General features: G+C 39.6%; 1 protein-coding gene across 1 annotated transcript; it reads right to left on the bottom strand.

Annotated features, from left to right (window-relative positions):
- Positions 1 to 389: 389 nt before the first annotated feature.
- On the bottom strand, positions 390 to 4,092 carry LOC120287240 (protein unc-13 homolog). The gene is given in 8 exon segments (XM_039299967.1): positions 390 to 1,467; positions 1,664 to 1,850; positions 1,950 to 2,402; positions 2,488 to 3,068; positions 3,071 to 3,130; positions 3,133 to 3,367; positions 3,663 to 3,972; positions 3,974 to 4,092. Coding segments are annotated over 8 exon segments (2,946 nt in total). The 3' UTR covers positions 390 to 466.
- Positions 4,093 to 16,216: the final 12,124 nt, after the last annotated feature.

The following is a 16,216-nucleotide window of genomic DNA, read 5'->3' as shown; positions in this document are numbered from 1 at the left end:
GAAGCTGCACATCTTCAAGATGTTAGACTCTTCACCGCATCAAGATGCCTTGAATTGAATCTCCACTTTGTTGCGTGTGAAGACCACAACAAACAATGCCCACCTTCATCCCCTGAATTCTTTTGCCAGACCGCACAGTGAAGGTTGCCATTGGGACCGAGTTGGTCGCGAGATTCCTTCCATAAGATATTCACCAAACAGCATAACAGTTGTAGACTGACCAGTCATACCATTTGTTGGGTTGACGCAGAAGAAGCTCGACGCATTCGGTTGGGAGATCATTAAGAAGGAGCCAAAATTCAAGCCCGTCAATGTAAGCAATAAGATCCCCCTCCAATTCTCCGACATAGGACTTTTTAACACAACTCACATGCATTTCAACACCTCAATGGGAAAAGTCCTCCCAGTGCAATCACCAACAACAAGACATGATTTTCTCTCAGATATCCCAAATGATGATGCACCACTAATTGACTGTTCCGCAATCACTAGCATAAGATCGGTAATATCTTTCTATTTGGAATTTCCTTTTCAAGAACCGATTTGCTACTTGATCGTTCCTGTGGCACAAGACATGTAGTATCGTGTTTGGATCTGATGTATTCCATCGTTCTGTTGTCGGAGGCACAGATTGATTGTTCCTCCTATCCTCGGCTCCGTTCTCTTCAATTTTACGGATCATAGCACTAATGTCTTGGATTAGCTTGTCCGTTGGTTGACTCATCAAAGCGATCACCGTTTCCACCCTCTCAGCCTCCTTCTCCACTGCGTCCTCGCTCATCAATCCTTCCCCAGATACACAAAATGCTCGCTTCAAGCACTCAAAGTCCTCCTTGATCATTCGGTGATCCGACCTGGAGAAAATCCTGGAGTCCCCTCCCGCAACCAAAACGATAAGGTAGGCATCGAAAGAGGCCTTCATGACTTCTTTTATCGCTAGCGGGTGTGCTTGATCGATGAGAATTGCACAAAGCAGAGTCAAATTCTGCTTCAATGTCCGCAAAGTAGGCCTTATACGTGCACTAGCAACTTCACCAACGTAGAGGCTATTGTAGAAGACATGGTTAGAGTCGACGAAGATCAAGCGATGGGCAGCAACTTCTGAAACATGTTGGCAGGCTTCACGTATGGCCGAACAGGTGTTCTGAAAGTAGGAAGCGCAGTCCTTATGGTGCTTCTTGTTGCCGAAATATTTGTGATCAAGGGAACCAACACCAGAGAGTGACATCTCATCCAAGGATTGGAGATGTGCAAGGAGATAGTGCAAAGTGTTGAGGCGGATGTAAAGGCGTCGCGTCCCCCCGCTCATTGACGGATGAGGGTGGTCAGCTTCGCTCATCCGGCATCCTCGCGGGTCTTCTATGCCAACCTTACATGGTGTCACCTTTCTACAAAATTTGGCAAACTTGGAATCTCGATGACATCTCATCAAAGGAGGGAGAGCAGGTATGTAATTTTGCTTTGATCCTGCATTGGAAATTTTCAAGAAACGATGAAATCAAGTTGTGCTAATTAAAACCAGAAGAATCTAGCAGTCCTTGTGTAAATTGTAAAACTAAAGCATGAACATACGTCAAGCCAACCATCGACTTGGATGAACAATTAGAATGCAATAGGTACAGAGTGATAAGCGAGGACAAGCTATATGACAGTTGACACTTACCACAGGATGCAACAAATGCAGCATAATCCTGAAAGAGAATCCCTAAACTGTTCACCAGATCATTCACCAAGTCCTCAGTAGTTTCCATTCGAATGGCAAAGAAGTCGTCCATGGTTTCTTTAGCAAACTTGATCAAGTCTTCAGCTGATTCCACGTATGGCTTTGCCTTCGATTTCGGATTCCATGTCTGTCACGGGCCACACTTCTCATTAACTTTTTGTTATGAGTAATTGTTATAATCAGTTGTAAATTTTATTCAGGAGAATATACTATCAAATGAACTCACTTCTGATTCTGTTGCTCTCTGCAGACAATCTTTGCCTTTCTGGAGCCTCACGTCTATCCATTGTTTTTGAAGCCTTGACATGGTCGACTCAACCTCATATGGAATCATTTCCCTCACGATCATTTTGCCTCCATCTTCGCATTCTATGGTGTCCTCGACCACCATTTGTGCCAAAACTTTTTCTAGCTTCCCTGCACTCTCCAGTACTTTCCTGATTTCACTGTCGAGTACCAAAGCAGAAGTCAAATGTTGTTTCAGAATTAGTCCATAACAGCTGTGCAATGTGACGGCGGCGACTGCAGTTGCAACGGGATGGAACTTTCTAAGAATAGGACTGAAGGTTCCTCTTTCTTTTAAAGCCAAATCTTCAGTCTCTTTCGCCAATCGAATGAGTCGTTCACTTTCATCTTGTCTTGTGTCCATTCCGCGTTCTTGACATCCTGTTTCAGCCATCTAATGCAAGCGATAACAAGGAAAAAAATTTAATTTCTCCCTCGTGGTAACACAAAATGAAGGGAGAAATGAATCACTTACGCACCTTCGAGAATGCATTCTTCAGAGATGATCGTATGTAACCATCCACGTGATCTACGGTAGGGCTGGTCACTGCATTACCTTGCGCTTGTTCTGTTACTCTGGAAAGCATTACATCATCTCCTAAGATGTTTGCCACCCTCACTGCCAACGGCAGCAAATCCTCCATCAGGTTCATCCTCCCATCCTCGAAGTAGTAATGATAGTTACCCAATCTCTTCTCCAACCACCCTCGTATCGAGGTCAGAGCTAACAGTAGAACCTTAATGAATAGAGGATCTTGGTCCTGCTTTTTGGCATCATTCGCTACTTCGGCCAACAAGATATGTGAAGCGAAAAGAAGCTCCGGTTCCAACTGCATCGTGCTGATGTATTGTTGGAAAAACACCCATGTTAGGCACAGATTGTGTATTGGCGGATTGATTCCAAGTATCGACCATGTCTTCTTCATGAGCTCAAGAAGCTCGTCAACCTCGTCGAGGACTAAAGTCTCATCCCTGATGTCAAAAATCGACTTCAGCAGAGTCACATACAGGTGAATGTTCAGAGGGAATCCATCAGCCCAGTGGCAAACGTCAGTAGGAGTCCGTTTGTGCTTCGCCATGATAATGACACCACAGAATTGCTGAGGCTTCGCATGGTGTCTGAGTTTTCCCGATGGCTATGATCTTCGTCTTGCCGGCTTGGATAATTTCTCCAAGGCGGACTGCGAACGCGTTCGATTTCTCCAGCGGGATTGACGGGTGAAGAAGCAACCCTGCTTCTAGGATCTTGAGCTGTCTCGTTTGCCAGGCATGATAATCCTTCGAGTCGTTGTATTCAGATGGTTTTAGGTGGCGAAGAAGCTCGAGCGGAAGGATTATCGTCTCTGCCCGCTTACCAATCTACGGAGATTGAACGTGGCAGGAATGAGCCAAGACATATACAAGATTTTAGTTTGAAAGATTTGTATCTACTGATTAAAGTATATGTCACTCAAAAATGAAAAACTACTATTACAATTTTCATCTGTTGTATCATAAGATCAAGTCTAATTCAACATGCAAATGCTTGTTCTCACATTCAATTTACTATCTCCTAATTCACAAAAGAAAGACAATTGAAAACAAATTGCTTTGCATAATTTCATGAATACCACACGAGGGAGATGAATTATGAAGCAATTTGAGACTTACGTACATGGCCTACATGGGTTCTCGTGAGCGTTTTCCTGAGCCTGTTATCACTATGCTCCGTCACCCTCATTTGTTGCCTCATCAGCTCAGCTGATGTGAGCGGCCGCTTCGGCCTAGCCGCCGCCGCCGACTGGGGCCTCGGCGGGCTCCCAGCGCCCAAGGCCATCTTTTTCGAGGGCGTCCGATTCAGCATCTTCAACCCGAGGGCTCTCTTGACCCGGCTGCTCGGGGCCATCCCCACCCCATTGGCCTGGGACGATGTGGATCCAGGCTCGGGCTCATACCACATCGAGGGATGGAACTTCAGAGCGCCCGGCCCCGAAGCTGGGCGATGATCGGCATGACATGAAGAATATCTCGTATGCCGTCTCGCGGATATCGTCGGCGTCAAGGCCGTGCAGCTCGCCGAAAGGCCACTCGAGGTCGGTGGCCATGGGCGGGCGGCAGTAGGCGGTCAGGTGGCGAGCCACAGAAGAGGGTCGGAGAAGGATGGTCAATGGGGGAGCGATTGTAGTGGGCAAATGTTTGGCGAGAGGAGAGGTGGAAATGAGGTGAGAATGAGCTGTTTTTCTCTTAGTTAGTTGTGCGACACCACTTTCGCACTAAGAGGAGAGAGAGAGAGAGAGAGAGGAAGGGAGAGGGGCATTGTATTTGTCAACTTTCTTTGTGCGAAGAAAACGAGACATGAACATCGTTTTGATTCCGTTTTGGTTTTCTTTCAGTTTCTTATATTAAGGAAATAGGAACTTTTAGTAGGACTACCCACCTCATTGGTGATCGCGTGATTTGCGCTCGATCTCTATATTGAAAGGGAGTAAGTTCAAATCCCTGCGTTCGTCGCGCGACTAAACTATGATTCATGGAAAGTGAATCCCCACGGGTCGTCTTGGGTTTACGTTGCCGACTGCCGACTGTACGGCGGTTCCCGGATTATTAAAAAAAAAAAAAACTTATAGTAGGACTGATTGCTCTATAGTTATTGCATCGACCGAAATACCCTCTCAGTTTATGCATATCTACGTAAGGGCAAAAGAAATCTGACCTTCTCTCTCTCGAAAAATATTTGGTGACCTCAAAGCGCCACGTCATTGGCTAACACGAGGCATGCATTTACTTGATCAGATCCATTCACGGCTCGATACGCTGCAGATGAATTAAAATTAAACAAAAGTAAATTGATTTCTGACCACAACGGCTTTTGGGAAAATTCACACGCCCGCCCAACCGTCTCTCTCTTCGACCGTTGTTTAGTTTTGGAGAAAAGCTGTACGCATCTCTCTGTTCAACCATCTGTGCCCGACCCATCTCAGCTTCAACCGATCTATCGCGTTTAGAAGGCAATTGTTCGAAAATTTCTCAACTTATCACACTTTTATCAATTTAATTTTAAACTTTTCAATTTTACCAATTAAATTATAATTTTTTTTTATAATTTGTCAATTGAGTTAATTTGATTAATTTTAGCGAAAAATTGCTAAAGTCATTGTCGGCCATCCTAGGTGATACAATTGGCATTAATATGAACAAATTTTTATTAATATTTCAATTTTATAATTTCTTTCCTTTTTCCTTTCTTTTCTTCTCCTCTCCTTTGCCATTTTCTTATTATAGCCCGTGAGGATTGCCGGCAACTCACTAGCCACAAGGCGAGGGTCATCAAGCCCTTACTAGCCACAAGCAAGGGCCGGGACTCCTTCATTGGCCGCGGGTGAGAGGGTCACGGCTTCGTCCACCTCACCCATATCGGACAAGGGCAGGATGCCATCACCATCACGAACGAGGCTAGCCTCTCCTAGGAGGCCTAGCCCAAGGCCATGATGATCTAGGTGAGACTAGCCTCACTTGTCACAGGCGAGGAGGAACCTTGGCAATGAGTTGAACTAGTTTGGCCTCGAGCTCCATGTTATGGCTAAGCTTGAGCCCTTCCAGCTAGGGGCTAGAGCTTTGAGTTCGCTCGCTAAGATCCACACTCACACTCTTCGCTTCCACCTCCACAACCACCCATGGTCCTTGGCAAGATCCTCCACTTTGTAACTATCTCATGCATCACCTATTCAACCAAATTCCTCAACCAGACATATTCTTCCACAATCTTTTTCTTCACATTACGTTTGTTGACACTTGATTTTTATCGATGTGCTATTAGGATCTATGATTGCGATAGAGCTTGTTTCTTGACCAAAAAGTGTTATTTTCCATTTCTTTCTTTTACTTTGTCATTTTAAAACAATTTCTTATTCATTTCCATTGAAAGCTTAAAAAGTTAAATGGTTAACTTTTGAGTTGACTTTTTTGTTAACTCTTTGATCAAAAGTCAACTCTGCAAAAAATGTTAAAAGGTCTTAATTTCACTTTCACCAAGTTAATTTTTGAAAACTTTAAAGATTTGTCACAAAAATTAACTTTTAGGAAAGATAAACTAAATGGTTGACTTTTAATGAAACCTTTGACAAAAAAAATTCAAAAAATAAAAAAATTCAAAAATCCACAAAACACTTCAGTTTAGTTTCAATTTGACTTTAGTGTCGAAAAGTTTTTGAAAACCAATTAAGAACCTTATTTTCTAAATTTTTTGATTTTTGGTTTGAAATCCGCCAAAATTAAAATTACTTTCATCTTAGTCATAATTAGGTCTAATTCTTTTTATGACATTTGGTCTAGGGACTATTTCTCTTTCACTCGTTTACTCGTTTCAAGAATGGTCTTATCGAAATGTGAATTGCCACTTTTAGCCCTAATTAGGGGGTCTGAATCAATTCTTCATGACTTATGAACAAACACTTTCATTCCATTCATTTTCTCGAGATAAGTCTAAATCCAACGTTCATTTTAAGAAATTAGGTTGAGAAATTACCAATTTGAGGAATTCAGCTTCCATGGATATAGGAAAACTAAACTAATGAGATTCAATTAAGGAAATTCATGTTGACCCATTTGATACTAGAGTTTAATTTTGCGAATCAAGGCTCAATTTTATTATTCAACCTCGATTCATTTTTAGCATAAGAGTCGTGATGTCAATTTGATATCAATTTGGATACAAAAGGTTATCCTTAGCATGGGCAATTAGTCGAATAGGTATCTCACAATATTAACTAAATTCAATTTCAATTAATTTGCGATTTAGATCGAGAAATTGTGAAATTGTCCGATTTGGCCTATAATGTCCAATTATGTGAACCCATGGTGCAGGTCCATTATTTTTTATGATAATCAAGCAATTAGGTCAATAAAAAATTAATGGATTGCACTTATGTGGTTTATTTGGCCTAATCCCTTTAGAATTAGACCGTTTCCCCTCAAATTAGGTAAGTTTTCTTTTCAATTTGGTCATTGAGAGAAGAAATTGCATAAAATTTTGCCCCCAAGGATTGATAAGATCGACCAAGAATCAGTCAAACTGGCTTGAACCGGTTTGATTGGTCCAACCAATTGCCAACGGAGGAGGCCGGTTCGACCGCTTGCCGGTTGATTCTCGATTGCTAGTGAATGCCTATCGACCCCTCATCTTGTATATTTCATCCTCACATCCCTTGATTTTCCAGATTTACAAAAATACCCCTGGATTTTATGAAATTACAAAATTACCCCTAATTAGGCCATAATTGTAATTAATGTTTAAACTCCCTTTTTTTTGTGAATGAAGACCATCCGATCAATCATGAGATACACTATAATTAGGATTAACCCCTCATGAGCTTAATTAGGCCGTTAGATCAAGTTTCGACCGTTGGATCAAATCAATAGTTGAGATTTGACCTTTAATCAAGACTATATAAAGATTTTCCCTCTAAAACTTTAAATGGGGCTCATTATTCACATTTTGCAAATCTGTAGGCAAATCTCTCTCTGGAATTCTCTCTCCTCTCTCCATTTTCCTGCTCAAATCGCCTCACTGCCTCTCTCACTTTGCTGTGGCCGTTGTCAGTCACTAGAGCTCTCACCAGCACTGCGCCACCATCCATCACCTCCGTAGGTCTCCTCCCTACCATGTCATCGCCATTCGACAGCCAGAGGACTGGCTGACTCACTTCGATCGGCGCCGCTTCCTCTTGGAATTGGAGACCGATGTACATGCTTAAACCTTTGCCGGTGGCTCCTTTGGCCTTGATCGGCGATCTAGCAGCCTTCTTTGGCCCATTGACCATCTCAACCAGCTTCATCAAGGAGTCCTTGAGGTGCTGGTGATTGGTGCCTGGCCAGATAGCCACTGAAAGTCCTCCAATAAGCTAAATCCTTTACTAGCATCCAAAATCGATCCAAACCGAACTGATTCTATTTAACTTGTGAACTGGCAGTCCAACTAGTGATTCAACCCCTTCGACAAGCCCTCGGCATTTGTCTAGCATTCCTAAAAGTTCGGGACCCAATTCAAAGTTCCGATCGTTGTCCAATCACGTTTGATTCGATGAAACCGCAGAAGGTAATACTCAAATCATGAATCCTATGAAGAGAGATTGAACTAGTTGATTGGGGTTAGGATTTGACCCCTAGGATCATGTTTTGTACTTAGATTTGAAGTTTTGAATGTTACATGATGATTTGCAATAATTTTATGATGATTGATGATGAGTTTGAACTTGAATGTTCTTAATTCACCTTGATTTGAAAATATCGTATGCATGTATGTGACTTGTTGTTGAGGTCAATTTGAGATAGTAAACATTGTTTTTTGGCCTCAAGTCATTCTTGAATATGATCTAGGTTCAACGAGCTTCAATTTGATAGGTTATAGACTTTGAATGGACGCCGTTTGGTACCTAAATTATGCCTCGAAATTTGGTCGATTTTGTTGTTTTTGTGCAATTTTATGATGTTCTATCTTTGGACAAACTGTCTATTTGCCATTTTTCTATTGATTTTTGTGCTTAGATTTTGGAGATGCTTTCTCATGGAAATTACACAAAAATGACTTGGTCATATCATATCTTTTTCTTTTTTCAGAATTTTGAGTTGATTTGGTTAGGCAAAACCTTGAAAAATCTTCCTTAGATCAGTCTACCCTATTCTGAGTCCGACCTATGCTTGCCTTGAAATGAGGGCTTAAATGAATTCAATTTGATTCTCATCCTCAATATGCATTACAAGCTTTCTAACTAGGTACAATTCATGCCAAATGATCATCGTTTAATAGGTCAATTTCTAACTAGGCATAATTAGTGTGAAAATGCATTAATGCTGCTGCACTTTGTGAAGTCCATTTTACTGTTCTGTTTTGCCATTTTTGTGTAGGCTAATGTGAACCAAATTAGACTTAGGTGTCTTCATAAAAAATCATCATGACATCACATTCTACATATATAATTTTTCATAGGATTTTAGCATGTCAGTAAGACATCAAAAATTACTCATGTTTTGTGCTGATCTTGCTGTGATTGAGGTTGATCGCAAACCCTTGAAAACATCTTCGTTTGAGCTATTTAAGAGCCAAATTAGGTCATGAGGTCTTCTAAACATATTACGCGCATATTGCAATCTTCGTATGGATGTATGGCATATGCCCCATTTGAATGTCATTTACTACGTGAAAACCATGCATCAAATTAGCAAATCGTAACTAAAAGTGCTATGCATTTTGACCTTAATGAAAAAGCACCTTTTGATGTTAATGAATTCTTGTGACGTTTTGCATTTCAATTTAGGGTGAAGTTATCTTAACCAAATGTTAAGTATCTTAACCAAATTTGACCGTCGCATTTAGCCCTAGTTCATGTAGTTTCACATTTTTTATGCATTGTTTGGGTGGTCTTATAAGTCAATCATCGTGCATTACTTTCTAATTTGCTTGTGGCTGATTTGCATGCTTTTGCGATTGTCGCTGTTTGACCATAAATTCGACCCTAATTGGACTCGAAACTTCTTAGAAAGTCTTAGGGTTCATCTTAATCTTTCCAATGATATTAATTTTGCATGATTTACATGTCATTTTGACTGTTTTCTATTTTTGTCAACTAGTCTAGAAATCTATCTCAGGTGAAATTTGGAACCTCTGTTTTGCTCTTGCAAGTCAGATCTTTTGTTATTTTTGTATGATTTTCTCATTAAGGATTTTAATGTCAAGTCCTCCTTGAAGTTGGTTTGTCTTTCTCTTATCTACGTCATGGTAAAAATTCATGTTTTTCCGACTTTGTTTACTAGGTCAAATCACTATCACTATTAATATGCCATGATTTTTTGCTGTCCTGTTGCATTTCTGATATAATGCTATGCGTTCTTGAATTTTTATAAATTCTTACATAGCTCACCTTGGAAAAATTTCTCAATGAGAATTGTTGTGTAATTTGCTTGTAACCAATTATCCATGTCACACCCTAAAACTACAAAAAAAAAAAAATGGAGATGACACGGCCGTCCTTCCACACGAAGGACGCAGCCTCAAACACAACCAATAACCTAGTATCAACTTATATATCTCAAATCATATATATATATATATATATATATATATATATATATATACATATATACATATATACATATATACATATAAGATAAACTAACATATTGGTTGTAACATCGGAGTTTCTATAATCCACAAAAAAAAAAAAAAAACATTTAGAACTCAATCAGTCCAACTACAAGCAAGGATTATGTGCACCACTTCCTTAAACCATACCCAAAAATAGAACTCCCAAAAATTTCCCTGCAATGCTCTCGTCCTACTAGTTGCTAACCATGAGACCTGAAAACATGGAAGATGAATGGAATGAGCAACCACAACTCAGTGAGTAGTACATATCATAAAATCATATGAAACTTCCACATTACATATTTAAAACTCAAGACATGACTCATTATTATCAAACAAAAATATAATTACTTGCATGAACAAAATGCGTTATATGTTACCTCAACCTAGCTATATCAAATGGCAAAATTTCTCATTCATCCATAATAACAAAACAAGCATGACCAATTTGATTCAATAATCGGACTCATCTTATCTCATATTGATGGTTCATTACACGCTTAATATCCAAACTCAATGCCCCAAGGGTGGCTCTCACGAAATTATGTTATCGTATAGCACTTAGCCCTTTACTATACATGTCAATAGTGTAAAGCCCTAGAGTCGCCATGTAGCACTTAGCCCTTGACTACAAGGCCTTAGAGGTGACTCACATGAAGTTTCGTTATCATGTAGCACTTAACTCTTTACCTGTTCACAACACATTTAATTTCCTTAGCACAACACATATCATATTTCAATAGTCATCACCTAATCACATAAATCAATTGTACCAAAACATCATGCATAATCCTTCAAGAGAGGTTTGGTGAATCATCCCACAATAACTCAAAATTTCCAAGCATGATATCCATTTTTATACAACAAATAGGTCCTCACTTCCCTACACAAATATATGTCGATTACTCTTACCTTAGTGCATGAGTTTTACAAAACCAAAGAAGACATTAGTACTACTCACCTTGGGATAGCCCAAAATCAAATAATGTGTGTTATTTGATCTTTCAATCTCTCGATCCTATCAAATAAGCGAGAATCAACATTAAATTTAGGTAACACGTTACGACAACCACGAAATGGCTATATTATGCCTAAATGTTAATAAAACGATTCTTATGCGCTAATAAATCGCATACTCAAAATAATTATTCAAGCCGTTCATAACGCGACACTTGAGCGTAAAACTTAGTTATGCTATAACTTTGCTATAACTTTCTCTATCGATCCCCGTTCCAAACATACTTATAATCAATAGAAAGCCCTTCTAACATACTACAATAATCCCAACTTGATCGTCCCAAAATCAAACCGAAAACTAACAAAATAAGGGTCCAAAGTTGCTGGACGCACACTGTTCACTGCGCGCGGGAAACTTTGAAATTTTGTTTCGAGCAAACCGTAAGTTCAAATCACGATCCGTAAAATCCCACAGCTCCACAACACCCTAAAATATCATTTCTACAAAAATACACAGCTTAACGACTCCAAAATCGGACTTCGCCACTCTATTTTCCAAAAATTCCGAATTGGAGCCCTAAACTCGTAAATTACTTCGATTGGACAAATAAGGGGCCTAATCTCTTACCGAGTGCTGCGTTATAAAGTTGAGTTGGCTTGGCGAGGCATCCGTGGCATGCACATGCCAAAACCCCTTTCCTTTCTTCCCCCTTCTTCTTCTTCTTCTTCTTCTTCTTCTTCTTCTTCGGTCGATGGATCTCTTAGCTGCTTTTTAGCCGATCCCCCCCTCCCCTCTCCTTTTTACTTTATTGACTCTTCAACTTATTTTATTTTTTGGGGCCCGACCAGCCCAAATATTACAATCCATGTGTTCCTTTTCAATTGCTTTGATCTTATTTGCCCTGTTCTATGATTTTTGTTGTGATTCTCTACTGTGACTTTCTTCTAGATTTTCTTAGGGCATCTTGTATGCTGAATTGAGATCACTTGCCTTCACGAGTTTTAATCCTCACTTTTTGACCATTGCATACAAAAACTCTCGAAAAATAAAAAGCACTTCGCTTTGCTTTTATACCATTCGAATATCATGAAACCATTGAAAATTTCATATACTTGGTTTGAACTTAATCTTCGTTCAAATGATGCTCATGCACAAAACCTTCATGTTGTGTTTTTCATTCCAAATTTTCAAACAACGCTTTTGGCCTTTCATTGATGTTGTCTAAGGTTTGGAACATATTTAGGGCATTTGTGAAGCTCAATCAGAGTGCATAGGATGCATTTGAGTTGGTCTTGATGATTCAATGTGTTCCATAATCATGACACAACTTTGTCATGTCATTAGCATCTTTTCTTACAACTCATTGTTTATTATTATTTGTTTTAATGGCTTTTGAGCATCACTTGAACCCTTTAGCCTTTGATGTCTTTACTTTCATCAAAGGCACGTGATTGCATTTGGCGCTTGTCGACTAAATAAGTAATCTAGTGTTGGCTCACTAAAATTGTTTGATAGGTTAAAAACCAAGTTCCGAGGGTCTACCTACATGTTTATTTTTTTTATTATTATTTATGTGATTTTTAGATGTGTGCATATGTACAATGCATGAACTTGCGGGATACCTTTGGGATACACTTAAAACTTGTTTTGGGAGGTTTATTAGCGTTGGTTGCCACTCGAGAGCACAAATGGTGGTCAATAGATATGAGCCTTAAAAAATGAATTGGGTTAGATGCTTTAGAGGGATTGTCACATGAATTGCAAAGGTCAACCCTGAAGTCAATTTTAATCAATTTTGCATATTGTCTCAATTCCTTGATTGTTTGTGTTTGTTTCATGATTGTGACTGTTTTTGTGATGTTGGTTGTTTCTTTATCATTGTATGTACCTAGTCTTAGTTTTAGATTAGGTTTAAGATAAGTCCATGGAGATGGAGGTCCCCTGAGACATGAAGACGATGGATGGTTGATGTTCAATCCGACCTTGTTTATGTACCAATTTGATTCCCCGATATATGTTTTAAGTTGTCTCATGTTGTATAAATGCCCAACAAGTTACAAGTTTCTTTTTGTCTTTTTTAATTTTTCTTTAGGATTGCATGTTAGATTTATCGCTTTCTTTAAACTACTTTCTTAAGTGTTTATTTACTACATCATCTTTAAATTTCAGTTGTTTGTTTTCTTTTTTCTTTTAATAGAAATAGATTAGTATGAAATTGACTATCCACACATGATCACCTAATTAGCTACATTGACCCAAAAAGAAAAAAGACACGCATGGGCATATTAGGAAACACGACAAACCATTAGATACCAAAATGGTGCTAATGAAAATATTAGCGTAACCTAAGTCCTCGAACTCTAGAATCTCTAGTTGAATCGAAATCAAAGGACCATTTTGACCGTCGATTGGGTGAAGTGATGCAATCTTTATTGATGAGTACTATTGGGAGGGCTACCATAGTGACAACACCCCTAAATTCAATAGTGACACCCAATCTCCTTTTTTAAGGTACATCATCCGTGTGGATACGAATCACAAAACTTTCTGCTTTCACGCAATGTACGAGCTTGGGAGAGCTCATGACCATGATTGAGCGAACTCACCTAGTCAATTTTGAAAGACGAAATGATGACGTCTTTTGAGATACTTACCATGAGAAAGCTCCCATAGTGAAGTACTCCCAATTGACAGTCAAAGTGGTCCCAATCCAATGTGGAAATATCCTAAAGGATGAAATGATGCCATCTTTATGGATGAGTACTATTAGGAGGGCTATCATAGTAACAATACCCATAAATTCGATAGTAACACCCGATCTCCTTTTTTAAGGTGCATCATCCGTGTGAATACGAATCACAACACTTTCCACTTTCACGCAATGTATGAGCTTGGAAGAGCTCATGAACATGATCCAGCAAACTCACCTGGTCAATTTTGAAAGATGAAGTGATAACGTCTTTTGAGATATGTAGCATGAGAAAGCTCCCATAGTCCAATGCTCCCTAAGCCCGACCTTTCCCCTTTCCCCCACTGAGGGAAGGGCTAATGGGGTCGGGTCACAACACTGCTGAAAATCGTGATTTGGGCAGGCCAACCTGGCCCAAGCCATTATGGCCGTGGGTGAGGTTCCCTTGCCTAGTTTGGGGTGTAGCTAACCTTTCTATTGACAACAATAGCCTTGCTCAGTTCTGGGTGAGGCCGTGACCCTCTTTCTAGCGACCATTGGAGGCATCTTAGTCCTCGCCTACTATTAGTAAGCACCTAGTGACCCTTACTAGCCACAATAAGAAAATAACGAATGGGAAGATAAGAAAAGGAAAAAAAAGAAAAAAAGGGAAAAAAAATTAAATTAAATAAAAATTAATAAAATAAAAAATATTAAAATATTATTAAAAATTATCAATGTCAGTGCTAGCTATGCACATAGGATGATTGGCATCTATGTTAGTGATTTTTGACTAAAATTAGCCTCATAAACTCAATTGACAAAACATGAAAAAGTTTAAGAGTCAATTGGCAAAATTGAAAAGTTTACGATTAAATTGACAAATATACATTAGGTTTATAAATTTTTGAACAAATTTCCCTCCATTTTCAATAAAGAAAATATTTTATATTTCGAGTCCACTTTGCTCAACCATTTATCCCCATTCTATTAGTCCTCACTCAAAGGCCCCATTTTTGTTCACTATGGGAAAGTGCAAAGTCATTTCCCCAAAGCTCTTTGACTCAAGTGTACTTTGCTCAAAACAATTGGTGTTTGGTTGGTGATTCTTGGTGTAGTTTTCTGGAAAGCAATTTGAAATTAAAAAACAAAATGAAAGAAAAATAAAGGGCACCAGTTGTCTTTGTTGAAGAGAGGAATGGGAGATTGATTGGAAATCTATCTCCCATCCACCATTTCTCTGCATCCTTAATCCGAAAGCCCCAATCCGTTAAAACCCTAATTCTCTCACGTTGACTACTCTGCAACACCCTAAGATTGATGGCACCACACCGGATGATAGGCCACCAACATTGTGCAACCTTAGGGTAACCTAGATTTGGTCCTTTAATGGTTGACGCCACCTAGGTGAGGGCTGGGGAGAATGTGTGCCATCAGGTGAGGCAATGCCAAGGTCACACGACCTTAGGAAGAAGGGCTGTAGAGGATAGATGATGATGGGCTTTAAAAAGATGGTGGGTCGACCTTTGACCTATGCAACTTCGACATCGAACCTCGACTTGCAGGACTTAGTGACCAACGAGCACAAAGATAGTTGGTTAAAGAAGATGAACAATGATTTTTGAGTGCAAGGTGGAACACATAATAATCAATGAGGGCAATATAGGAAAGAAAAAAAAAATCATTAAACCCCTATCATGCCCTCACCCACTCTGGATGCGTAACACCCCATGTCATCAATTCACTTAGGCCATTTGAATGCAACATCCCAAGAGGCGTTGCGGATCCATTCGTAATATCATTATTTATACATAAGTAAACAAATCACTCAATCAGCAAATAGAGATAGTTCAAACCACACACACACACACACACACACACACACACACATATACACATGCATCCATAACATAATAGCACCTTACAAGCTATCCACAAGCAAACCTAGGCATACAGGCTTCATCGACACACACTACGCCTCATCATATACAACCATCAAGTGCGGCTACAACCAACTCCAATTGTCCTAGGGTAAGCCTAGCACCTCTAGTACTATCTAGTACTATAAGAGTGACTCTAAAAAGTGTTGTACCCCTTACTATTCCAAGCTTGCTAAGGGATAGGGTACGTCCACATCCATGGCATCCTAGTTAATATCCTCTGATCCTCTTGCAGCTGGAGGTTCATCAAGACTATGAATGGGCCCATGGACATAGTCTCTTATCCAAAAATACCATGCCATAAAATGGTGAGCCACCAAGTTAGAGAGTCTCTCGTCAACCCAAATGATCGTGACATAGCATGTGTAAGTTGAATTAGTCCCCTCAATAAGATAATCAATCACTTTCTGCTATGCTCAATGGGAAGTCTAAATTTGATATGACGGAATGGCTCAATCATTCTTAGTGCCTGTAAACATTTAACAAACAATAATGAGATGAAACTCAATGAGTGAACTTTCTA

Source organism: Eucalyptus grandis, chromosome 8 (assembly GCF_016545825.1).
Source record: "Eucalyptus grandis isolate ANBG69807.140 chromosome 8, ASM1654582v1, whole genome shotgun sequence".
NCBI lineage: Eukaryota > Viridiplantae > Streptophyta > Magnoliopsida > Myrtales > Myrtaceae > Eucalyptus > Eucalyptus grandis.
The sequence above is the reverse complement of the archived record's forward strand: the minus strand, read 5'-3'. Positions and strand labels throughout refer to the sequence as shown.